We start from the raw sequence: 27,397 nt of genomic DNA, 5'->3' as shown, positions 1-27,397 counted from the left end.
CTGGCAGCCTGAAACCACACACCTTCTTCTACCCCTGCTTTTGAACTTCATTTGCATCGATGCTGCCCTCACCCCCGAGTGGCTCCATGGAGAGCACAAGGATGGCAGGGTAGCCTGCCTCCCACACAGCCTGGAATCAGCTTTTATGCCGCTAGACAAAAAGGTCGGGTGGAAAGGGCTAGCACTGGCACAATTAATCTGGTCACTCAGGGACCATCTACTAGCTTAAGAATAGCTTGCAGGTGAGTGATGGACAGGGTCGTGGCTGCCTGACGGCATTAGGGGCCATTATGACAGCCATAAAGAGAAAGGGAAAAATTGGACAAGGGGAAGAATTGCTCCTGAAAGGGACATGAAGAAAGACACAAATGCCTCTCTACAAAAAAAAAAAAAAAAAAAAAAAAAGCTGGAGAAAGGGACAGGAGGGCAGGTCACTTACAGTGGTAGCAAAGACAGCACCCTTTGATATTGCCAAAGTTTGAATATTAATGAGGGGTCATGGCCTAACCAAGGCAGAGGGTACTCACAGGGGAAACCCAGGCTGTTCACTTTTAGGTACAGGATATGGGAACTAGTGAGAAAAATCGAGATGAAGATACAGCTGGAGGAGTCCCTGTGTGTCTAAGTGCAAATTAGACTTAAGCTTTGTCTTATACATTAACAGGAATCCTTTGCCCAAAGCCAAGTAGAGAATTTTAATAACTCCTTTGCAAGCAAGCCCTAAGTTTTGTAATTTGCTTATAAGAGTCTCCAAACAAAATAGGGGTGAATGAAATGGGGAGGCATTGTCAGTGCTGATATTTTAACTGACCATGCTCTGGATGGAACAATGTGGCTTTTTCTGGCTTCTCCCATGAAGCTGCCATTGTGATCACCTTTGTTGCTTTTGCAATGACTGTGTGTAGTTGTTCTGCGTGCAAGTTGAGGACATCAGGGTGACATACCTGTTGTCATGCAGTCTGTCCCTGTATTGGAAGTCCTAGTACAGATTTGAGTGCCCTCAATTCATTAATGGATGGAGTTATCAGCCATTTAAGGAGCAGCTGGCATGAGGCAGGCTCTGTGCTTTTTCTAGTGCAATGTCCTATGTACCTGAGACAAAAGATACAAGGACTCCCCTCAGGCATTGCTTGTCTACTGAAGAGAGGCCTGCATTGAAAGACTCATTGGGTAGCTGTGTGCTGTTGGAGTCTGTATAAAGGTGGAAGCAGTGAAGGGGTTGCATAGGCTGCTTCGTTCTAATGTGAGGGATAACCAAGCAAGAAATAGGCTGAATTGTACTTGCATTCAGCAAAGACAAGCTTCTCTGTATCCAGGGAAGGTAATTACCTAATAAAATAACCAGAGTGTCATTATTTTTGAAAATCTAAATTGATGTATTTGTTAAGTGGAGTTTTTCTACAGATTAATAACAACAATAATAATAATAGTGATGATGATAATGAATATTGCAAATTTTCAAAGAGTATTCTCTCATTTACCATGTTCTGCTATATGGAGAAGAGTGATCCAGAATTAACACAATAGACTCCTGTGTGAGGCATCAAAGAACTCGATGTACAATCAGCAAACTTGTTTTTACATTAATTGAGTTAATTGACTTAAATGGGAGTGAGTACCCGTATGCATATGTATGGAGGTTTTCAAAAACAACTTATGTATTTCAACCAAGCTAAAAATTATGATAAATGATTTTTGTAGCACCAATTGCTCTTGCAACATGATGGCTGGCATCAATACTGGGACAGTAAATGGTCCCAGATAATTTTGTCCTAGGTGTTGTTTTGTAATTTTTGGTCTCATCTTTTGGTCAGCCTGAAAATATCCTTCTGATATCCTTGTCTCCACCATGTCATAAGTTTTTAAAATCATTGCTATCCCCATGCCTTATGTGCTCAGAACAACAAGTAACTACGACTCATTTAGACTGCACATTCAACAAAAGAAAGTGAGTGTGAAGTGAGGACTGGAGAAGCTTATCTGGGAATAAAACGTGTTAAGTATGAGAAAATTTATCTGAATCTACTTTAGCTTCTCAAAGGCAACTTTATATAATGGTGTGTGTTTCTCAGTTATGTTTCAGACAATTAATCACGTTAAGTTAATAATGGGCAGAGAATTGAGGTCTTCTAGTGCAAATTATAAAAATAGCCACTGTGATTGTTAGACATGCATCTTCTATATGAAATATAACCTCTCTTTCTGTCATAAACTATGTAGGCAGGAATCACAATGAGCCAGACACTAAGGGTAAAACATAAGATTCATATTTTCTTCTTCTGCACCCTAAAGCAGCAGGGAGGTCACTCATTCCTGGGAGAGAGGGTCATCACTTCTGCTGACTCAGAGAAGAAACCCATCTGCCATTCAAAGGCAAATTAAACAGGGCAGGGCACACGCTATGTGTGGTCACAGGTTCGGTTATCTGCCAAGACCAGGCAACATTTAGTTCCCTCCAAATGCATCCAAACACAGAAAATTCTTCAGCTCAGTATGGACAGAATGTCTCTGTCAAGACTGTCAGTTTGAACAAATATTGCAAAGCAGTCCATGCTAGATCTATCCCATGAGAAATTGACATAAATTCCTTTGGGATAGGGTAGCCATATAGCTAGGATTGGGGATGATAAGATTAAAGGAGCTAGACAGTAGCATTGTGACCTAATGTAACTCTCAGATCTGTGGCATGCAGAGCCCTGGAATTGGGAACCAGCAGGAGAAAGAAGTCACTTATCTTGTGTCCCATTTTGCAGGCATTTGCCAGGACCTCCTCCAATATGAATAAAAAGCAAGCCTACCCATTAGACAGCACTGCCAAAGAAAAAAGAAATAAAGAAATAAAAAGCCAGATGGAGACATGCAACGCAGAAAAGAGCAGGGTGTCCCTGCTAAGCATTGGCTGGCAAGACACAAGAGGATCCTGACATGAGAACCTTTCTGGACAGGCTCTGAGCTGGCTAGGTTCCTTGGACACCCAGGAGAACTATGTCTGGAATACAGAGGCTCCAAGTTCACATCTGAGCAGATGAGATGACACCCAGGGTAGCTAATATCCTTAGGCAAAGAGTCTATGGAAAAATCAAGGGTATTCCTATCACAGAGGGTTTCTCCTCCCCTGCTCCCAACCCCAGGAAAGAGCTGTTCAACTGGAGAAGCAGACTCCTCAAAGTGAACCAGGGAGAAGAGATTTAAGTCAGAGCATTATAGAAATCTGAATAGGATCTAATTGAATAAGGCTGTTAGGGACATGATGTTTGGTTCCTCCAGAGAAAGGGCAGAGAGAGGTAGGACATTCTTTTCATGGTGTCTCTCTCTGAAAGGGACAGGACAGCCCCAGGGTTGCGCTACCAGAAGAGGTAATGGAACACCAGTTAGAGACAGGTTAGAGACAGTTTGCTCAGAGAAAGAGAGAGAGCAATGTCACACATACAGGCTGTTTCTTAGCAGCCAGAAGCATGTTAGTCTTTCCAATTGGACTGAAATATCATTCTCAGAGAGAAAGGTCACCACGCCTAAAATGGTACAAAATGGTCTGGTCCATGGAAACCCCAACACACACTGCCAGAGCCACACCATTTTGGGCATGTCAGATATACACAGGGGTGTAAGAGCTCTCTGCTGACAGAGGGGCTGTCTTTCTTTAACCTGACATCTCTTGATTTCCCTCAGCAATTCCAATGAGCAAATTCTCATTTTACTCAAAGAATTTCCTGTGGCCTATCTCAAGTATCCAAATTTCAGACATTCTAAGCCCCTGCCTTAAAAATTTTAGATCCTATCTCCCGACTCCGAGTTGGAAAGAAAAGGGTCCTGTAGCTGGGGATAGTGGTCTCCAGAAACACAAACAAACAACAAACAAACAAAAACAGTAAACACACATCAAGGTGGACATATTGTTAAAAGAAAGAGAAGAGCAGAATTTATCTTTTTGATGAACAATATAATATGGTGAAAGTAATCCCTGCTGGTTCCCTTTATCACAGGGTTTTCTTCCCTCAGCATTAAAGGCCTGTGTTCATCATCAACCAAGAGCTTCCTGGAGTCAGGGAACATGCCTCCTCTAAGCCACTGTATCCCTAGAAATCGACAAGTAGCTAAATATGCTACTCTACAACAATAATTATTTTCTGGTGAGTGGATATATAAATCAGTGAAAGAATGGATGACCATTTAAACCCCAAATCACAAAGAAATGCAAAAATGAGATGAAAAGCTTTGACCAGCAAATCATTTCTCCTAGGAGAAGATGCGACCATCCATCTCACAGGCGACCCCGGGTGAAGAGAGCAGGGTTACCCATAAGCCTCAGTAATATCTGCATAGTGTTTGATTTAAGGCAAGAGAGTGTCCCGAGGTCTTAAAGTTAGCGACTTAACCGGCTAAGTCAAAATGATTGCAGACCCAGGCTGCAATGCTTTCTTGTCTTCGGGCCATTTGAAGAAAGATGGGGAGAGTTGAACACATCTAAGAATTTCTCAAAAGCAAAAAAAAAAAAAGACTCTCACTAGTTTCTCCTCATGCCTCTGGTGCAGAAATCTCAACCACTGTGGAAATGGGTCCCTGAGTTGCTCCCTTGCTGCCAGTGAGCACTTTTATTCATCTTTTTTTTTTCCTTTCAGCAAGTTGCAAATTTGGTACAATCATTTCTTTTCTCTCTCTCTCTTTCCATTTTATGACTCAGAAAAGTCTGAACAAAGTGTCTTCCTGTCGCTATTTCCTACCACTCTGATAATGAATTAAGAGTTAACTGGGGTGCAAAGGCAAGAAGAAGCTTGACAGAGCATAGAGTTAGAGGATTTTGTAACAATTAGCACTGATTTTTCACCACAAGAATAGAATTTTTTTAAAAACCTTCTTTTAAAGGAGAACCACAACCTCAAAAAGCCACTTACACATGCACAACCCAGCAAGACCCTCCAAGGTCTGGGTAGAAATGCTGCCGCTAGATGAAAACACATCCAATTAAACAATTACCATTCACTTAAGGAAAGATAGTATCTTGGAAGAGAAGAAGAGAGAACAAGGAATGAAGCAGCAGGAGATTCAGCTTTACAATAGCTACCTAAAAAAAGAAAGCACTGCCTCCTTTGATCCCTTTTTCTTTCTTTTTCTTCTCTCCTTTCTTTTTTTTTTAATTTTAATTTTAATTTTTTTGTGACCCTCTCTACAATTCGGGGGGGGGGGATGTTAGTTCACCATTATTGCAAGCAAGAATATGACTCTATTTATGTGACAAGTTGACAACATACAATTTCATGCTTGTTGAACTGATGGGTGTTATATATTCAGTGCGACTATTATGAAGCCTCACCATTATAAATATGAAACAGTATACACTTATTCAAAATAACTCCAGCAGTGGCAATTTATAGCTCGGTTGTTTGTGCTCTTATGAAGTCCAAAATGCCACCTTAAGAAGCTGTAGCTCACAGAAACAGATGTGCAGTGTGACTGTGACCAAAATGGATTGACGATGACCTGTGTGGAAGCAGGCTGTTACGCTTCGGTCTGTGTAACAGCTGACACCCGTTTGTATTTAGATACGTGAGCGTTGGGAACACTGTGTCCTTAAAGCTCTGTTTAAACATGGTCCAAGACATTTGTCTCCTGGACTAATTATTTTACCACCCTTCTGTGGCAAGGATCCCAATGCCCCTGCAACACCCCCCATCTTCATAAAACAAGAGACTATGAGTACATAGGCACCCTCAGCCGCAAGCAGCGTATCCCATCCTGTTTCATAAAGTTACCTCAAGGACTTTAAACCCTGGTCATGTCAGGTGAATGTTGGCAAGCTTTCTGGAATGCCTGCATAACAGGATTGTACTACTTTCTTTCTTGATCAGGTGCCTGGGAACAGGGCAAGGCCACACACCATCAAATCATAAGCTGTCACAGCAACTGTTTTCGGTCAGGGTTTTTTGGTTTTTTTTTTCTCCTTCCCTCCCTTCCTCCCCTTGCTTTCTTTCTCTTAGGAAGCTTCAACCAATTTGCAAGTGTTCACTTCCACAAGGACAAATTTGGAATAGTGAAGAACAACACAATTTATCCAAATGTGGAAGGAAATGAAGGAACCAGGCACCTTGCTGAAGCTAGATATCAAAAATTTGCATAAGTAGTTTCCCAACAACAACAGAGGTGCTATTTGGAACAAAATAAATTACACAAACCTTGGCCAACTTTGTGATGGCTTTTCTGCCTGTATATTCCCCAAGTACACTTGGCTCTTCCATCTCAGAAGGTCAGGATAGTAACCTCAGCAGTTAAACCTAAACGGGTCACTGTTTTCAGACTCCGAAGTCATCTTCATCCTTAATTAGTGAGGAAACAAACTCAAAATATTTGAAATGTGAATTGAGTTTGCTCTCACTTTCTTGAGTAATTCCTTGTGTCTCTTGTCTGTTAGCTTGCTTAATTTTCGGTAATACCCCCTACCTCTTACTATGAAACCTCTCAGGAGATTCCAATACTGGAATCCTGAGTCTCTCTCGAGCCCTGTTTCTTCAAAGCAAGATATTTTAGAATAATTTTAATATAAATTTTCATTACATATAATCCATCGCCTTTGGGGTTGAGTTATGGAAGGACATTTCATACAAATGACACTTGGTGTTGTTTTAGTATTTAAACCGATCCCGACAAAGTTTACTATCCAAAATCTGTAGCTCTTCCTATCGTTCCTGTGGGGCTAAAGTGAAGGTATTGTCAGTCCATCTAGTAAATCCGAAGTGAGAGATAACATAATCACAAACATTCATTTCTCAGGGACCTTGGCGGCTCTTATCTGCTGGCTTTTATGATCTCTCATGAACAGCCAGGAATAGCAATTTGCAGCCTGTTTGTAAAGCCATCTTAGTCCGAAGCTAGCCTTTTCCTCTTTTATCACATGGTGATATTCGGCAGCTAAGTCCCAGTCGCCACAGCAAAATGAGCTCTGAGCTCCATTTTTAGAATAATGTACGTATTCTCTGGGAGTGTGGAACATATCAGACATGGAACAGAGGGCAATTATCATTTCAATGAGATACTTTTTAATAGAAGATGTTTTGTGTGCTTTGCTTAGATGTATTGATATGCCGACCACTGTATATTGGAGCCTGGAGCTAGTTTATTCTTGCTCATCAGCATCTCAAGCAAACATTTCCACCATTCATACAACAGTGGTTTTTCTAAAGCCTTTGCTCAACTTGATTTTACTATTATATCACCTAGAACATTAAGCACCAGACTCTAGTTCTGTGTGTTAAATCACAATTGTTTCTTATTAAGTGTTCCAGGCTACCCATTTTTATTAACAGTTACTTTATTAAATCCTTAATAACACAGATAGAATAGTTAGTTAATTTGTGTGTTGAGCCATGGATGTTAATTTGTAAACATAATAACATACTGCAATCATTTGCATAATAGCATTTTAATCTTTTTAGTAAAAGCTGTAATTCCCTACAAAGTACACTGCAGTAGAAACTAAGCGACTATTGGTAATAATACAAAAGGCCTTAAAATTCTGATCCTATTATGGTGTTGGAACATACCCAAACTGCTTGCATAATCTCTGAAATGTTACTGTTCTCTGATTTAGGTGTCTGTGTCAAGAATAAAAATGAAGTGTAACTGGGACTGTAGACTATTTCCTACATGTAATTTAGTATTCACCAAGCACTAGCCCTTTTCAAATAGCTCTAAGGCTTTCCTGCAAAGTTCAGAGCTCCAGCTATACACACTGAGCAAGGAACTCTACAGAACTCACTCCCAAGGCTGAGCAGAGGAGTGGAAATCATGCATTCTTGGCATCAGGGAGGTCACCGGGTACCAAAAATGTGGCCAGAGCACCTTCTCTCCTATCCCTGCCTGACCAACATGGCTGTGCTGTGCCTCTTGGAACAGCTTCCTGTGAACAGAAGTTAAGAAGAAATACGGAAGTGGAGAAGACACTTAAAGAAGGTATCTCTGGGGGGAATTCTACAGAGGTGCAAGCTCTAGAAGAGATAACACCAATCACAAGACTAAAAGGGAGAGGGAAAGAGAAAGTTGTGTATAAAAGTCCGGCAAAGATTATTTTCCCTAAGACCTGGTAATTCATTAATCCATCTGGTTGTGAACCTTGGATGAATAATTTTCAGTAGTAATGGAGAAGGGCAGGCGTACACAGCATTAGCTTTAGGACATGAAACTGTGTGATTCCTCTAAGATTTTAGGAAAGAAAAGGCATGAAAGTATCATCTAACATCATTTTAAGACATGGATTCATGGATAAGAAGTCACTTTTGCTTTGAAAAATTGTGCCCTTGCCAAGGCTTTCTCTCAGCCTTCCCATCCTGGCTACTTTATAAGTCAGCATCTTTGACAACAAAATGAGGTCTCCTGTTTTGCCTTCCATCTGAACCACACAGGGCACAATCTTAAAAGGAGGTTTGAGAGGTTAAAGGAAGAAGATAAAAACTGAGCCTTCCAGAATTGTTTCATATCACAGGCAATTCATTTTATTAAACCCACAATAAAAGTTTTCATTGCTAAAAGAATAGGCACATAATTATAGGAACAAATTAACCTTGTTAAAAAATGTGAAGTCTGGGACAAGGAACTGTGCAGGAACAATTTGGCTCCTGGTTTAACAACGTGATAATGGCCATCTTTGTATCAGCTTTGTGGGTTCCTCTCGTTCCGAGGTGAGCCATCTGCTGGGCTGCACTTCTATGACAGCACACATAGTTAGACATCCATGGACAAATAAATGGAGCATATGCATGAGGTTACCACACAGCACCCAGGTGATGTGCACAGGACTGCTTGCCCAATGTAGAATTCATGTTAGTGTTTGATTTAAACTAGACAGACAGCTTTGAGGTCACCAGAGCCAGCTTCTCATTCTTTTCCTGATTCAACTTCAGGATTTTCTTCCTGTCAATCTGGGCCTCCACTTTCTTTCTTTCTTTCTTTCTTTCTTTCTTTCTTTCTTTCTTTCTTTCTTTCTTTCTTTCTCTTCCTTCCTTCCTTCCTTCCTTCCTTCTTCTTTCCTTTCTTCCTTTCTTTCTTTTTTAAATCCCTAAACATATCCAATCAAAGGAATGTTTATTTTTAAATATCTCACTTGTGATTCTGGGAAACCAGAAAGCACCAAGACAAGCAAACACCTCACCTGCTTCTTAGAGCACATAGAGTGTCTGACATGAAGTGTCTTCTAACCCTTCCCCAAATCACAAAATAACTGCTACAGTCTAATATTAAGGCTGAGGATGGGACTCAGTAGGTAGAGTGCATGCCTTGGGTGCAAGAGACCCCGCCTCCACTCTAAAGCACTGCCAAAGACAATGAGTAAACTTAAAAAACCAGTGTGCCTAATTAAACACACAGATTCTCCCTTTCCAGACTACAAAAGCCTGAAACTGGATCAGCTGCCATGATGAACAGCAGCCAGCCTTGTCCCTGGTAACTACCACTTTCATTAACAAGACCCACGACTGAGGAAATATGTGTTAGTGACCCCTGGCCATGCAGCCTGCATCCTGTGACTTGCTATTTATTAGCAAGGGTGGATGCCAAAAGACACAGCCCTGTGGGGCAGATCTCCTAAGCCATATTTTTCCAGTGGTCAGCATAATGGCAGGGAGAAAATAGGGTGATAAACCAGATGTTCCCAAGATAAGCCAGATGTTATCGAACCAAGAAGTCTGCAATAGTGTTTACCTGAGATGCATAAATGAACACACACACACAGGCCTGACCCTAGTTGGTCTCTCAACAGAAGAAGCTGATAGGAACAGTTGCAAATGCAACAGTAACAGCCCACAGACCAGATCAGATTGTTTGTTTCTGATTTGTGAGGCTCTAATATGAACATCTAACTGATTTATGCTCAGATTTTGGAATTTTGTGGTAGACTACAAATGCAGAGATAAGTACAACATAAATTTTTAAAATACTCCATAAGTCTCCTTGAGCTTCAACATTCTTCAGTGTTCTTATGTTATAGCCAATTATCTCCCCACTTAAATGGCCATTATTTTCTTACTTGAAGTCTAGGCTCTCAGAAAGTGTCATTACCAAGTGTGGCAAAAAATCTGGTTGTGGGCTGTAAATTTAATTTAAGTGGCAAACGTTTATTGATTGCAAATTGAGAACCCTAGAAATCTTTAAAAAGTGATTATTGTAAATGAATTCACTCTATCCACCCAACAAAGGACAATTAATTTTTTTGATGATTAAATAAATGTAAGGTTTGGTTTTTTTTTTTTTACATACATTGTTTTCTTGCCTATTTTTTTTAAATTCCAGAAAGTTTTCCACTCATCGAATAGTCTTCCTGCCCACTGCCACAATCAGAGGCAGGAACTCATTACCATGAAAGGCTGTAAAATGTCCTCCAAGAAGACGAGAGGAAAAGCAGACATCATGTCAATTCTGGATTAGGATACATATGGTCTGCTGGAAGCACTGTTTGTAAAATGATTTACAGGTTAAAGGAAGTACTTCAGTTTGCATCACTGAGCAGTGATGTGACCAGGAAAAGTAGCCACGAATACCTGATTTCCTTTGGAATGTGTTTGAGACAACATTTCTTGTCACCTCCCTCTATATATAACTCATGTTATCAGGGCTGACGGAATTTTCCTTCCAGGTTTTTGTTTTTTTTTTTTTTTTTGAGTCTTTTCCAGGATGCTATTCCTCTCACTCATCCCTCACCTGCCCTAATATTGCATACATACTGTCTAGCTTCCCCTACTCCCTATTTCTCCCTATTTGCCTCTACCTCTTAGGTCTGCTAGCATGATCTCTTTGGTACCATCTCCATCACATTGGCCTCCTGCAAGACAATACTTTCTACAATAGGAATCATGAATACTTCCCAATGTGTAGTGGCCTGCCACAACAGTGTGACTGGTTGACAATAATCTCACACCACATCTACCCATGAGTCTTTATTTTCCTTTGTGTAAGCAAAATTCTTCACCTCCAGGCCTCCTTTCTGAAAACCTTTCTTTCATTCTCTCACCAGCCTTGGTAAATCTAGCCTACTGTTTCCTTCTTTAGCTAGAAATAAACAGAGACCAGTACACTTGTAAACATGATTATATAAAGTTTGCTAGTTGCCTATATATGTGATATATGCCTATTGTGCTAGAAATTCCTATAACATACACATATGCATGGTGGTACAGCCCACATTCTTTTCCATTTGTTTACATATAAAAGTATGCATACATTTACACACATATATGCACATATAGCCTTATATTGTTGGCTAATTGTTTTACATTTCTGCATTTGGCCTCCCAAACTAAATTTAAATTTCCTTAGAAAATAAAGACAGATTTCCTTCTGAGTTCTGTAGGTGCTAACCTTGCTCCCACTTTTAAGCTTGGAAACCTTCAGTGAAGACAACCAGCAGATTCTTTTGTAATGTTAGGGGTCTGCTGAATTTGTCAAGACTGGTTATTTTTATCTTTGTTAAAAATGTATATAATATATAGCCATTATTTAAAATGTTAGAATATCTTCAATATTCTAACCACACACATACATAGAAGCCACGGGAAAAAATGGCAAAGCCACCCACACTCCTACAAAGATGATGCAATGTTTTGAGAGCCTCCACACACACTCCCTAGGCAGCACACAGGAGAACAGCTTCCACACAGACAACAACTCACCCTTCATCCACACAAGCTCAGAACCCCAAACCTCACCGTGAGCTGCAGTCATTAGCAAACCTGAGTGCTGGGTGAAACTGTTGAGTTGTCTTCCATTAGCACAGGCTGTCCTCCATGTGCATTGTAAGACATGACCTCCAGACAACCTCCAGACAACTGCACTTCCACGTACCGGTGTTCTGAGCCATCCCAAGTAGCTGCACCCAGAAGCACCAGGCCAATGAGTGAAAGATGTCCATTCACTCATGTCATGGAAGCATTAACACAGGTGTTAAAATAAAGCACAGACAAGGTGGCTCACAGTGACCCAGAAAGGCCCGGTGCTATTTAAACGAATCCTGCGCCACCCATCTTTGTACAATCCTGTGTGGTAAAAGCACTCCTTTATTCCCCGCCAAACAATGCACAAAGGCCCCGGGGGAAGGAAGTCATGTTGCAATATTCTAAAACATAAATCTTGCTACCAGTTTGTTCAGAGACAGCATCCTGTTTTCCTTACACATGGATCAGGCACTGAAGGCTGTCCTTACAGGCTCTATGACCTGTTTCTCAAAGAGGCTTCTGGATTATAGTCACCTTCATTTACACATACAAGTATAGGTATCGAAAGCACAGGCTAATTTGTGTCTAGTGAACGACTCAAACAATTGTATGCTGGCACAGCTTTTGTCACACTTAGAATCTGTTCTCTCATAAACTGTAAGAATAAATTGAATTATTTTGTGTATATAAATATGTATGTTTATATAGGGTATTTGCATATATATATATATATATAGTGTGTGTGTGTGTGTGTGTGTGCAAGTACCCATGCACACTAATATGAAGGCTAATATTACATTAATATGTCATGACGTCAGGTGTTGTCCTTAATCACTTTACATCTTAGTTTTGGCACAAGATCTCCCACAAAACCTGGAGCTGACTAGCTGACCTGACTCCAGCCTGAGGCTGTTGGGGTCCTCCTCTCCCTGCCTACCGAGCAGTGTTACAGGCCTGCACTACCATGCTTGCCTTATGGCAGGAGTGCTGAGGATCCAAAGTCATGTTCCCACGCTTGTGCAAGCCCTTTATCCACTGAGCCATCTCGCCAGCCCTTCAATCCAGTCTCCCGTTATCATTCCTTATGTTGTGTTTGTGGCACTGAGTAAAAACTAAACTTAAGATTTACATGTCTGCTAGAGGCCAAAGGAAGTAGATACTCCACACTCCTGACCCTCAGCATCACATGTCGCTTCTGCTTTACCCTCATGGCAGCCTAAACCTCACTCTCCATTCTGATTATGATTCAGAACCCGATGGCCAGTTTCCAGCAATGTCATCAATGTGCAACATGAGTCAGGGAAAAATGATTAACTCCTCACTAGCTTATTTTATCCTGGGTGGCAGAGGTACATAATAATAGTTATAACTGACAGATCAGCACAGGCGAAGCCGAGACTGTTTGGCTTGCTCAAGGCCGGGGCCTCTCAAATGTGATGAGGCAGGGCTTTGAGGATCAGGAAAAGGGGAGCACAGGAAGAAAGTTCATGGGAGTTGGTGGCCCTGGAAAATGGCTCCTGTGAAAAGCTACTTTGGCAGAGGGCACACAAGGCAATGGCCAGGCAAAGAAGACTCTGTACCTGAATACAGAATGACTCAATCTTAGAACTTCACCAATGCTCACTTTTGTTTCCCATCGTGGGAGAGATGTTTGTGAGTTTAACACTAGAGGGCAAAGAAGGAGGGAGTCAGCACAGTGTGAAAGGGCTCATGACGCTGCTACTGGCGGTGACAGTGTTGCCACATAGGACCTTACCCTTTGCCTAGACAAAGAAGAAGGAGTCCTGTGACATCAGAGAGGCCTGCTATGAGCCTTTGTCAAAACAGTCACTCTTGTCCTCTGTTGCTAAGAGAATGCCTGACACATGAGTCCTGAGGCCGAGGCATGTCTACAGCTTTATATGGAGTCTGATTCTTCATATATCCAATGCTGCATTGCATTCCACCTCAGCAATCTGACCAAACCACTCCATAAAGGGAAACCTTAGTGATTGAAAAATAGCAGTAATAGCAATAATAACAACAAACAGCCAGGGCTTCTTAGGCTCAAAACCAGTCACCTGTAGTCGAACAGCTTCCCCTCCCCATGGGCTGTTCTGTACATTGTAGGGTATTTAGTGTCATTCCTTGTCTCTACCTACAAAATACCAGTGGTCTCACCTTGTCACCTACTCTTAACAATCAAACATACCTTCAGACACTGTCAAATGTTCCCTGGGGGTGCAAAACTGCCTTTGGTTGAGAATCATTGGTTTAAAATGACCTAATGAGAGATTAAATTAAATGAGCCATGTGCCGTAGAGCACTGCAAACAATTCTATCAGTGTAAGAAGTTGTACAGGGGAACAAAAAGAAGAGCATAGCATAGATTAAATATATACAGGTAACTGCCTGCCTGCTGAGCCAAAACTCCTGACGCTATGACTGAGAAGTACCCCATGAAGATTCCACAATATGAAATGCGGGGACATAAGGTCAGGAGGAATGTTCTGCACCCAGCCTCCCCGGGAGGTAATGATTACCACATCGCCTCCCCCACCTTTCAGTTATCCAAGAACCGTCACCTGCAAAATGTGTGGCATTCACCCAATATGGAATGGCCATAGCTGATCATTAGATAAGAGGCCTATAGACATGGTCATGTTTTAAAAGAACTGTTGATTTAATGCTGCATGACTTGAATGGGTATGTAACCTGACAAGTGTGCCTGACGAGGAATGTTCAATTTACCAGTTCTAACCAGCCACGTCCTCACATGAACTTTCTAAGACCCAGCATAGATGCCTGGGAAAGGAGAAAGCAACCACAAACCTGTAGCATTTCCTCCACCTTGCTCACTCCCGAGCCCTAATTCCCCCACCTGAAGCGCTCTCACTCTCTGAAGACCCATGTAGTGTTCCAGGCATGTTACAGAATGCCAGCTAGCCACAGAACTGACAGGCACCCAGCTCACCAGCTACCCAGCACCTCCACACAGGCCAACACAGAAAGGAGACATTCTGTTCTATTTTTAAACATATTGAGCAAAGAAGCAGCTTGATACATCTTTGTAAAGGATGGCTGTCACCCAAGCATCACTGTCTCCCTATTTTTATCAATGATATAGACTTTGAAGTCAAATAAATTTAGAAATTCAATGTTAGGTCTTTATGTGTCAACCGTGTGAGTTTGGTGAAATCACGTGACTCTCTTTGAAAGTCAGTGCCACCACGAGTAAACTGAGAATAAACATGTGTACATACATACACATCTATTCTGCCTATATTCCAATATTCCACATGTAATAATATAATATATGAACACAAAAGGTGTGTGTGATGACATACACAAAGCAGGAGTGTTCCAAAGTGGTAGCCATCGTTGTTGCTAGTTATTTCGTATCAACATTATCGTTTTTATCATGCACTCATTAAACAGTCATTCATTTATTCAGTGCCACTTACAGACTGGGTGTAGGAAAACTGGATGCTCACAAAAACGTGCTCTCCTGAAGAAAAGGAGATTTTTGATGAAGGAAGTGGGAAGATAGTCCAGCAATGTGCTGACGAGTGGCTAACAGGAGTCTGTGTGCAGCCTGGCGTAGAGGGGCTCAGAAACCGCTAGATGATGGTGCTGCTAATGCTGATTTTGATGCCAAAAATGAGCTGATTTGGCAATTTGCACCCAATTCACTTGTCACAGTACTCTCTGAATGCTTATCACTATAAGAAATGATTTATTTTCAAGTAAATGAGTCCCGATCTTGTGAGAGCGAACCTCGTTTCTCTGAGTAACACTTTAATAGAAGTAGATTAACATTCTTTATTATAGGGTAGACTCATAATAGGCGTCTAGAGTCTGGGAGGTAATTCTCACTACTGAAAGGTAAATGAATTTTGACTAATTTATAAGTACATACTAGATTTTTTTTTTTAGTTTAGAAATTTTCCATCATGCGAGAAAATTAGGGGTATGAAGCAATAATATAATAGCAATAATCAAAACTGTTCACTGAGAAGGTAAAACAAGCGGCAGTAGACATTAACCCCTTAGTGAACAGAAATGCCTTCCTCTGTATTCTGTTGCACCATTTGCTGCTAGGTCGCTTTCTGTGGGAACAGAAAGGCATAAACAGATTTACACTTTTTTTTTTCTTCCTGACCCCAAAGCCTTCACAACCCCTTGTATTCCAACACAATTTAACATACTCTGTGGTCCTTAGCTCTTCAGCACTGTTTTCCAAATATGATTTTTCCATAACAGAAACTCTCTAGCTATAACGACAATTTTCCTATTGGCTGGCAACAATATAAGAGCCCACGTATCCTTGGGCCACGTATCATTGGTGTGGTTGAAGCCAAGGCCAGGGAAAAGTGAATGTCTCCAGAGGAGATGCTTACCTCAAATATGTTCGCAGGCTCATTGTTGTACTGGTTAGATATGATTTCTGATTGGTCACTGCACCACTTCAATCCACCCAGAAAGCTGTCTGTGTCCAAGTCATTCACATCAAGTTCAGAGAGGTCAAGTTCAGGAAGATCTGGGCAAAGAGGCTGGTCCTCACCAACCAGAGCAGCACACTGCAGGAAGCAGCAAGAAAAACACAACGATTATTAATGGCAGAAATTCACTGAACAGCAGTAGCATGTGATAGGAATTAAGTCTGGTTAACTCAGTGGCAGCACCAAAGCTGGCCTCCAGGGCTTTAATCAGCAGGGGAAACACCTTCCATTCTTTTTTCCCTTGGCTCCCAAGGGATATTCGGTTTAATTTCGTTCATCCAAATTCTAAACCTAGATCTAAGCTAAGCACCATGTTTCCATGAAGGCCTCTGATTCTTCCAGTTAGAAACAAACAGTATTCATTCCTACCTCCAAGATAGTTACACTTGGAGAGTTTTAACCCTCTTATAGTTAACTACGCACTTGAGTTTATCCTTATTGTAGGACCTGTTTGAGAGAAGTTTGTAAGTGGATTTATATCTTGGAACCAACATAGGATACAATGGGTATTCCTACATACAACTGCTCACTGAGATAACAGAACTCAAGAATTAGATTAGGAAAACTTCCTTTATGCCCACTCCCTTTAAGTATTATAATCCATATCATTCATTTAGCAACTAATGATGCAAGTCCTCTGACTCATCCATGGCTCTCTTGAATTGTTATTTAAATCATTTACTCTTGCTTGACTTTTTATGAGTTCCCTGACTTCATCCTTAACAGGTCAAATGCAAGTTCCTTCAGTTAAAGAACAAAATTCATATTCTTTTTCTATGTGACCTTTATAGCTTTCACTAAGAATACTTTAGAAGGAATGTGTGTGTCTGTGTGTTTGTTGCTATTGTTGTTGTTGAAATCACCTGTCACCTAAAAGGGAAAAAAAAACAACAACAAAATAATATAACGTGACTATATGTTGTGTTTTATTGAGGTACGTCAAACCACAGTTATGGTGAATTTAAAAATGATTATAGATAGAAAGATAGATAGATAGATAGATAGATAGATAGATAGATTATATATGGTGAATTTAAAAATGATTATATTATATAGGGGTATAAAATGGTTTCAATATATTGAAAGGTTTAAATACTACTCTGGAAGGCATATATACATGCCTTATATTTAATATATATAATATACATATATATATATATTAAACATAAACCCTAGAAAGAGAGTTATATGTATAAACATATATAGACATAAACATGTATATATGTATGTGTTTATATAACTATATTTGCATATGCACATATCTCTTTCTAGAGTTTAGATAGTATTTCCAACCCCCTGACATGTTGCCTTCTGAAGATATCAGAGCCCCTTATCAATGAGATGGTCTCCTGCAATTTAACTGGCTACTTAACTGTCAAGCCAAGTTTGTGGGTTCTGAAGAACCCCACAGTTCTTTACTATGGGGGTTTGATGACAGTAGTCACCATGACTTTATCCGGTCACCAGCCAGCTTCCTGAACCAAGGCACTCCCCCTCTGACTGAAAGTCCTTGTGCCTCTACCTTCCAAGGTTGGCAGAGAAGCTATTTAGTGCTTTCCATGAAGGCAGCAGTGGGGCATAAAGCTGATGAACTTCCTTGACATTTAGATTTTGAATAAAGTAGGTTTTATGCAGATTTTATTTCTGGGGCACCCCTGTCATCCTGGCAGGCTATATTAAACGGGTCATATGCAGCAGTGTGACCTGAAGCCACACGCTGAGGAGTAGAAGCAGGAGAAGAAGGGAAACAGTCTGCACATACCTGCAGTTTGTCTAGGAAACCACCAGGCCCCAGAGGGTACTCAAAGGCAGGTCCAGGCCCATGCCAAGAAAGAGCTGCCTTCTCTACCTAAAGGCCTCTTTCACACCTTGTTGGACTTTCCTTTGTATTGTCTGAGTCAGCCCAAAGTTATAAGTCAGAAGGTTGGGTTTGTAACTGGAAGTCTGGCTAAAAAGATTAGCTCTTGTCCCGATACAGTTAGATTTTGTTTTTGGTGTAACATTGCCGAGACTTCATTCTTATCCACATACACTACATATCCCCAGAGCACAACTCCTTCTAATGAACTCTTCCCAAACATTGTCAGTGCAGGAACAGGAGGAAAACTTTGTCAACAGTGCCAAACAACACATGGTATCATGGGTGGAGCATTCTTTAAAAACATGATACACCACAACCAAAGAAAGCACTCAAATGAAAACTAAGGCAAAAGACAGCCAGTCTACCTATGGCTGCTACTCCTGCTCCAGAGCTCAGAAGTCATACTTGGAAATGGTGAGTCGCCACACTGACTTGCTTAGACACAGCTTTTCTTCATCTCTCTTTAACCCCTCTCTCTAAGCATGGCTAGTTTAAAGACCCTTTGTCTTTCAGATTAAAAAAAAAAAGGTACTTGCATATAACTTTTGACAACTATTAAATAGATAAAATCAAATTTGTTTTAGTACTCTCTCTTTTGCTTTCCCTCCCTCCATCTTCATTTATCTTCCTTCCACTCTCTCTTTTTCTTTTTCTCTCCCTTGTTCTGTTGATGCTTACTCTTACAGTACGGCTTGAAATAGTGTCTGTGCTTTACCAGTGTTGACACCCTGATCAAATCAATGCTTTTGAGTATGGAATTATCCCAGTGATCTAAAACACATTCATAGAAGCAGTTATTAATTCATATTTGGACTCCGACGGTGCCAGACTTAGCAGACTGAGCCCAGTAACTGTCCTTGCCTGACATGCCGGTATTGATGGCTCCCCTATACAGGTGTAACAGGTGTGCCTTGCCACAATTACATAGACATTCTACTGCTCCTTTGCAACTGTGACAGCAATTTCACCACTGTAGCCTTAGTTTTCCAATAAGATTTAAGAGGCTAAGGCAGTCACTAAACACAAAAGGCTAATTATTGTAGGTTATTTCACCCCAACAGGCTTTTCCCTTAGTTAAGGAGCAGACAATAAATTAGCTTAACTGCATGGATGATAGTGATTCATTATAATTAAATATAATTCTCCATTAACCTTTCAGAGGTTTTGGTGCCATTGATGGTAAATTTTAAAGAGAGAGAGAACAGAGCAAGTGGACTCAGAAGCATTAATTATATTAATAATAAAAAGAATCTTAACTTCTGATAAAAAACATTAGTTGAGATGGAGGAGGGATAGAGAGAGGCAGTAGAGAATGCCAGTCTTGGTGAAGTGTCATGTGAACTGTCTCTATCAATCTTGGTAACCTTATTGTATATCACCTCCATTAAGCTGTGAAACACGGGCACTCTGGGCAGCTCCAGTGATTTGGGCTTTTATTAACCAATGCACTGTCCTGTCATTATGTGCTAAAGGGCATAATAGGTTTTAACATGACAGCAAACATTAATGATTCAAAAAATGAAAGCTGCCCACGCTACCTGCTGCTTGTACTATTTCGGCAGGCAGAGGTGATTCCCAGAGCCCCGGCCTCGAAGGCACGGGTTTCCAGCAGCTGTCTGTCTACTATGCAGCAGTGACTGGCCAGTCACAGCTGACCCAAGACTCAGTCTAAGGCTGGACAGTAAGCCCCAATCCCCTCCTCCTTAAGAAAAGCAAACACCAAACAAACTTAGAGCAAATGGCTGGGAAGCTTATTTGCAAACAACTGCAGGAATTTTGACTACTAAGGCAAATCTCCTTTAGATCAGCTCTTCAATTTCTAAGCAGCATCAGGAACCATACAAGACGTAAAAATGAAAGTGGATCGAGGAGACCTATGGTGCCAGCCAGACAACCACCCACGGGTTCCTCTGGCTACTCCAACAATTAGGACTTTGAAGCCACTTAGAACTCTGACTTCCAATAGCCACAGGACACATGAATTATCCATATCTATTCCACCTTGCCAAGAAATCACAACAAGATAAGAATAATTATAACTCGCAAATCCGACCTGCCAAAGCTGGGGAAGGCAAACCGAGCCAATATCTGCAATCCCAGCAAAGAGTTAAGAACCCAGGGCACGCCTGGCTAGATAGGAAAAATGCATTCGCAGCCTCGCCAAATCATTTTCACTTTAGATGTGTATCGCTGCACCACACGGACATCTTATTTAATCAAATCACGTGTGTCACTTGACCCTCCCCCTTACCCTGCGTGCCCCCGCTACCGGGAGGAAGCACCATTGTTAGTTAGCAGCCCCGATCCTCCGCGCAATTCAATTCGGGTCCATCTCACCAGAGTCCACAAAAGTTTCACTTGTTTTCCAACTTGCCCAAACTTTCCGAGAACATTCCATTGTACCGAATGCAAACACACCGAGGTCCTCTGTCCCCAGCTAGACTCCAGAGATTACGAGGAAACTGCTTGTGTTTTTTCCTCTCCTGTATGAATTGTAGCCAACAGAGACTGTGGAATTGATGTATTGCGGTCTATTTTTACACAAGCAGTGAGCAGCTCCACACCCGGTCTGCATAAACTCCATTCTCTGCCGGCTTCAGGCAGCTCTCCGTGGTACAGAGAGATTTAACCGTTCCGTTTCTCGCCCGCTGAAGCAAACAGAAAGCCTTGCTCTCTTAAGGCTGGGAATTTTTCTTTTAACTCGCCAGCCAACGCTTTCAGCCACACACAAGTGTTTTAAAGGAAACAGCACTGTCGTTTTTGTGTTCTGTGGGAAAAGCAATCTAACTCAGCCCCGGCAGGATTATTTTGGATCTTGTAAGTTCTCTCTTTAATGAACAGAAAGAGGAGGGCGGAAAAATAAAAACCCCCGACGAGAGTCAAAACGGACTCTCTCCGAACACATTCATTTTACTGTTTATCTTCATTTTCTTACAAATAGAAATGGCAATTTTCCAAGCAGGCCACTGAACACTGGAAAGACTTCAGCTCCTGATTCATATCAATATCTTAGAGCATAAATATTGCATATGAGTAGAAAGAGAGCCAAAGGCACATGGAAAGAGTTTCTAACTGCTACAGATACTGATGACAGCAGCTAAGCTTTGATTTGCTCAAGGCATCTCCGAGCCACCTTAAAATAGCAAACTTATTGGAGTTAAGATAAGATTGAGACTCCCCCTCCACAGGCTCGCGGATTACTTTCTGCGTCCCCTCCTTCACCCTAGCCCATCCCCCTCCGGGAATCACTGCATCTGAGGGACGCCTCCGGTCCTGCAATGCCAGCCCCAGCTCACCTCTATGTCACTCCATACAGAGTCTTGGCTGCACATGTCCCAAGCCATCCAGCTCCTGAATGATGCCAGTCAAGCTTTTTCAACTCCAATCCACTCTGACACACAGCACACACTCATGCAGGCAACCAGCCCCTCACTGAGAGTGAACTGAAGGCACCTGTCTTACTACAGTCCCCAGTCACATGACAAAGCTATTAAAAAGTAGGCTGGGCTGTCACTCACCCAGCCTCCCTTCTCCTGTGCAGCTTGCTGCTCAAACTCCTGACGTCACTCTGAGGCAGCCCTCTGCCTCAGTGAAGTAACGCTTAGAGAGAGAAAAAAAAGAAGAAGAAAAAAAGGAAACACTTGGCCTTTGGGAGGCTTCAAGCATCACACTGTGACTAAAGCCAGTTTTGTATGCCACCAACTCTAAACAGGAGTCCTGGTCATACTCAAATCTCCTGTAATCTTATTTTTTAAATTTATTTTTCATCCAAAACAAGCAAGCAGCAAAGGTCCCCTGTTACATGACAGAGTAACTACGTTCTTGCCTAAAAGGTGTGTTCTTTAAGAACTGGTTTCCAAGTGTGCTCAGACTCAGCTTGGAACTAGAGCAAAAGCTTCTCGCAGGATACATTTTTATGAGATTACCATCCCCCCCAACTGAAGGAGTGTTTAAAAGCAGTGAACTCCCCCCCCCTTTTTTTTTTCTTGTTTGGTCAACACAACGACTTCATATGTTTAAGTCTAAACAAACTCCTCCACCCAAAATCAGCTGTCTCCTTGGCAGTAGGGAATGCAGGCTCCAAAACTGTCACTGCAGTTTGCTCTGCTTTGCTCCGTATAAGGAGAGCAAGTCACAAACCCTATCTAGCCTCACAATTCTTCCTGCTGCTCTCATAGGCTCCCAGAAAACAAATGTTAGTAAATACAGCCGCCGCTGCCATGCTTGAAAGAGCTCAGCCGCCCCCTCCCCCTCCCTCTTTTTTTTTCTTACATGTAGCATTTTAGTCCTCGCTCCCTCAGGGTGCCTTTTTGAATAAACATTGGATTCCAACCCTAGTGCCCTGGGTTGTGCAGTTTGTTTCTGAATTCAAGAATGTCCAGGGAATGAAGGGAAAACACTGAAATGGTATCAGCAGAGATACTCATTTCTCAGGCTTTGCTTACTAGTATTTTTTGTCAGTACCTTGAGACAATGAGGGCTAATGCAGGTGTGACTTTTTCTACCACGACATTACATACTGAACACATAACAAACTCCTAGCACTGGACACAGAGGAAAAGCACTTTCCATAACACTTGTGTGTTCAGCCTTTAACCCTTCCAGACATAGGGAGAAATACATAAGGTATCTCTGAAAAGCAGCTATGTTTTCATAGCACCACAGACTTTCAAAAATCAGCTCATTTTCTTTGCTTGACAATAAAGTAGAAGGAAAAAAAGTCCCCATGCATCTAAATAGAATTTATAAAGCACCATTCATTTATATTCCTATTCCACTGAGGTTAATTTAATGTGTTCTTTATTGTCTATCTCCTTAGAAGAAAAACAGTGGTGACTTCTCTGAGTTTATATAGTCAGTTGCTCAAACAGTAAAGTGAAAGAAAAATACAAAACAAACAAAAGCCCTCCAGCCTGCTGCCCCCTTCGGACCCTGTGTAAGGGGTCTGTTTGCTCTGATGTCCACAACTAGCTGCTAGTAAATAATATGATGAAATAGACAATTTGTCATCAGTGAACAGAACACGGCGGTCAACAGCTTTGACGTTCTAAATTAGGTGAATGCACTACCCTGCTACAACTGTCCTCTCCAGACAGCAGAAAAGTACTCTAGATTTAATTTTCTAATTCAAAGGAAAAAAAAAAAAGACAATCTTGGGAACACTTTCTACATGCAATTAGTAGCATTACTCTGTACTACCACAAAGAAACACTAATTTTCTTCCCAATTAGATTTTTACTTAATGTAAAACTTCAGTAAAGTATTAAAATTCAGGACAAAGGTCACTGGCTCTACCCTCCACACAGTCAACTGTGAAATAATATTGGCCACTTAGCTACATGGAGTCAATGTTTATTAATTATTATCAAGCCATACCGGCATCCTGATGGCAACTGATACTTTGGTTTCCCTTTGTCATTTGTCAGGCACCCATCATACTTTTTAAAAATCCCATTCACACCTTTTAGAGACGACTTTTGTGCTAGAACATTCTGTGTTATTGATTTGATATTTTAAGTTGCTCACCCTGAGTTGTGGCAGTTTTTTTCTTTCTTCTTTCTTTCTTTCTTTCTTTCTTTCTTTCTTTCTTTCTTTCTTTTTTTTGCCATCTAGTTCTACCTTTCAAATATGATCAAATCAGCATAGCCATGAAGCTCAGGCCCTTTTTAAAACAGCTTTTTGGTGCTCTTCCTTCATAAGAAGGATATGTGAGGGGAGAGACATGGCAGGAGTGGTAAACGCAGACACACTGCACACTTCCCCTTGTGTTTCCACTGCTCTGTAAGTCGATTTTAAACTGATTTGTAGAGCAAGTTAGAATACCTTCTACTGGTTCCTCAGGCTTCAAAATTACAACTCTAATGAGAAGGATATTTTAGAAGTCTTATCATTTGCTTAATTAACTCTTCAGATTAAAAGTCCTCCTCTGTCCGGCTTTTTTCTGTCCTCAAGAGAATTTAAATTGTTAGTTGCTCACCAACCTTGGGTTTTTCTGGCTCCCCAGGCAGTTTCTATATTTAATTCTCTCTTTACCTTCACTACTGTTGTTCTCTCTCTCTCTCTCTCTCTCTCTCTCTCCCTCTCTGTAGCCTGCCTCTCACTCCTTCCACAACACTGCAGCGAAGATTTCCAAACATTTGCTTTCAATAAACAAAAGCCTCTATGGAAACTGTACATACAGTATATACAGCCATACATTGCAAGGGCTGTCAAAGAAGGCACATAACACGAACACATGGGGGTTACGATTTTTAGGCTAAGCCTTAAGGAAGGAGAAACATTTTTTTATATATTGGAAAAAAAGCACTCTCACCTTGTTCAATATCCTTCTGATTTCTGTAAAACATGCCATGTTCAGGGATAAGGCCCTTATGCTGACAATCACAAATCACTTCCAAATCAACCCACATTTTCTCAAAACAGCGGACAGAGGTACTGGTGGCTGCCCACAGTGCTGTGTATCTACACAGGGTAGAGTCCAGGCCTAAAGGGTCCTACTTTTCAGTAGTTCTGCTCACATTTGTTTCCTAAAATCAGACCATTCCAGAGGCAGGAAAACCTACCTTTTACATTGATAATGTGAAGGGGTAGAAGGGGCTGAAGATAAGGATCCAGGGAGATGGGTAAAGAGAATTCAATTTTGTATTAAGTATATTTGATGACATGTTTGTGTTTTCTTCTTTACTCCTGTCTCATAGTACAGGCTTTTTTTGTGGTCCTCACACTCTATGTTATATAACAGCCTATTTCTGAAAAAAATAAGAAATAAAAGTAAAAACATCACAAAACCCAAAATATTAAAACTCAAACACTACAGACAGTAGCAAGACCAGGAATTTCAATGTCAATGTTATACTGTGAGCAGAGAAGGAATCTCAGAAGTGAAGACTAACAGCATGATTTCTTTGTCCACCTACTCTTATGAGCTTGCAATAATGGATACACAAGTAAAGTGGTGGCCAAATTCTTTAAAGAAGAAAGGTAGAGGGGAAAATCATGGGCAGCCAAGCTCTTGAATAAAGCAGGAAGATCAGCATATTCTATAGGACATGCTAATCAATGTAGCCCTCCGAATGTCCACTCAAAAACAAACAAACAAACAAACAAACAAAACAAACAAAAAAACTATGTACCCACTTTACAGGTTAAAAAAAAAGCCAGAAACAGCAGTCAGATCATGGAGATTCCTTCTCAGAAGAATTATAACATTCATCCTCCAATCAAAGACCTTACAAAGACCCAAGAAGCAACCCCTGGAAAGACATGTGCAAAGGAAAACCAGCCTTCCCGGGACTTCAGCTTGCCTGGAGTGTTCTTCCAGAATGCACAGGGGCTTCTCTGGAATCACTAACATTTGCAGAGTTAATGATTGCTAAAAGGCATTCAATTGTTTGCTTTTAATTCCTAGAGGGCCCTTGATCCTGGCACCCCACATCGCTTTCTGAGCACATACTTTGGGACTCTAGTTTGAAGCTCAGACTGTTCAAGGGTCCAGGGTTGCAAGCAGGCTCGGATGTACTTGTAAATGCTCTCAAACCCAATCTGATTTTATAGCAACAGTGATGGTGGTACCTAGGGGAGCAAATATCTTTCAGCAGAACCAGTAAAGGAGAGTGGGTGGACAACTTTAAATGCCTGGTAGCACTTGTGTTTTTCTCTTTTGATAAGCAGGATTTGATCAGCATGTTGAGCAGCAGAGCTCTCCTACCCAATAAAACCTTCTGCAAAGTCCTACGGCATGGAGTCAGCCTCAATTTTAACTTAGACATCAAAATCTGTTTTTGGCATTTTTTTAAATATAACAACCAAAAGTAACATGAAAATTAATCTGAGTAGGTACAAGTTTAGTATTGGACTAATACAAGCAGAAAGCAAGAATTGTGCTTATTAGGAACACAAATATGAGATAATAAAGCATTTATTAAAATCTGATATTGTCTGATGGTTAAATTGGACATATTTGTGAAGTTACAGGTATTTTCATTTATCTTAATTATTTCAGGTCAATTCCTCTATAGTGTCCAGAATGATTACTTAGATAAGAAATGTTTAACAAGATTATTTACCAGTATTATTTTCTGGAATAAAAAAAATAAGGTATATTACATATTTTTACATTTTTACATGTGAGCTGTATTAAAACTAAAGTGTTACTGTACTCCAAAGTATGATATTTAATTTAGCAAAAATTATGTGTAAACTTACAAAACTTATGTGTAAAATTATGTGTTTGGTGAGGACAGGAGAAGATTAGGTATATAGTTCACTTAATTGAAAAAAAGAAAAAACACAATCAAACTGACTCTGTTACTTATTTCTGGAGTTGAGTCTTATACTTATTAGCTTAACTATTCTTAATCTTATGGGAGAAAACTGTACTTTTCAAATATCTTCAAAAAAGAGAGGAAAAGAAAAAAAGAGTGTTGTTTTTCTTTCTGGATCATATCAGAAAGACTGGAAGATTTGGGAGGTGTTTGGTTTTGTCCACATTTTTTATTTTTTCAGTACCTTGATATTTGTATTTTAATACAGCAAGCTAAAATGTGCATCTCCAAAATTAGGAGGCAAATAAATGATTGTCATCTTAACTAGCAATTAACTTGAAGGTCTAAGCTAAATTTTTGTACAACATATAAAATCTTACTTGACATTAGCAAGTCAGATATGGGAATTTTAAAGAACTATCCTTAGTCAAGAATGAAAGAACTAGAACAGACCTTCACTTTTTACAACTAAAAAGTTATTTTTATACTTTTTACATCTAAAAAGATAGGTACCACCTACAAATGATAGGGTTACAAATTGATACTTTTTTTCTAGAAGGCAAATAGGTAATATATCTCAAAAATATTCTAAACAGATAGCCCTAAAGACCCAGAAATGTGATTTCTACAATTATCCAAAGAAATAACAGAAGATTGCATACAAAGAATTTTCAGTGTGAAAATAAACGATGACGCTATATCATTGGTATTGTTGAAAACCTGAATGCAATGCAAATGCCCAACCTTGGGTGGTCTAGTTAACAAATTATAAAGCCGTGATTGTACACACGGCATCAATGCTACCATGATATCCGAAAAAGTATGTTCAGTGGCATAATTGGAAAATGTTTTAAATATACTGAGGTTTCTGATTAGATTTGCATTAATAATAATCATAAGAATCCTATTTAAAAGTTTACACACATACAAGCCCACAATGGCAGGAAGAAATAGGCAGGTGAAGAATAGACACCATGTTTACCGTGCTGAGAACACTACAAGTATATATTAAATGTTTTTAGTGTGTATCTATAATTTCCAAGTTTTTTTCTTCCATTTATTTATTTGTTTGTTTGTTTGTTTATTCATTTATTTATT

General features: G+C 40.5%; 1 protein-coding gene across 4 annotated transcripts in view; it reads right to left on the bottom strand.

Moving 5' to 3' along the window:
• The window catches only part of Ppargc1a (PPARG coactivator 1 alpha), a 640,090-nt gene that overhangs the window by 75,506 nt on the left and 537,187 nt on the right, over positions 1–27,397 (bottom strand). For 3 of the 4 annotated variants that reach the window (XM_060365319.1, XM_060365320.1, XM_060365321.1), the window contains one exon: positions 16,073–16,252. In XM_060365319.1, coding sequence (XP_060221302.1) covers positions 16,073–16,252 — 180 coding nt within the window. Of the gene's footprint in view, positions 1–16,072; positions 16,253–21,331; positions 21,487–27,397 lie in introns of those variants that run through there. The other variant, XM_021637688.2, reaches the window with a different exon arrangement.

The sequence above is a fragment of the Meriones unguiculatus genome, chromosome 12, assembly GCF_030254825.1.
Source record: "Meriones unguiculatus strain TT.TT164.6M chromosome 12, Bangor_MerUng_6.1, whole genome shotgun sequence".
NCBI classification, from domain to species: Eukaryota; Metazoa; Chordata; class Mammalia; order Rodentia; family Muridae; genus Meriones; species Meriones unguiculatus.
The sequence above is the reverse complement of the archived record's forward strand: the minus strand, read 5'-3'. Positions and strand labels throughout refer to the sequence as shown.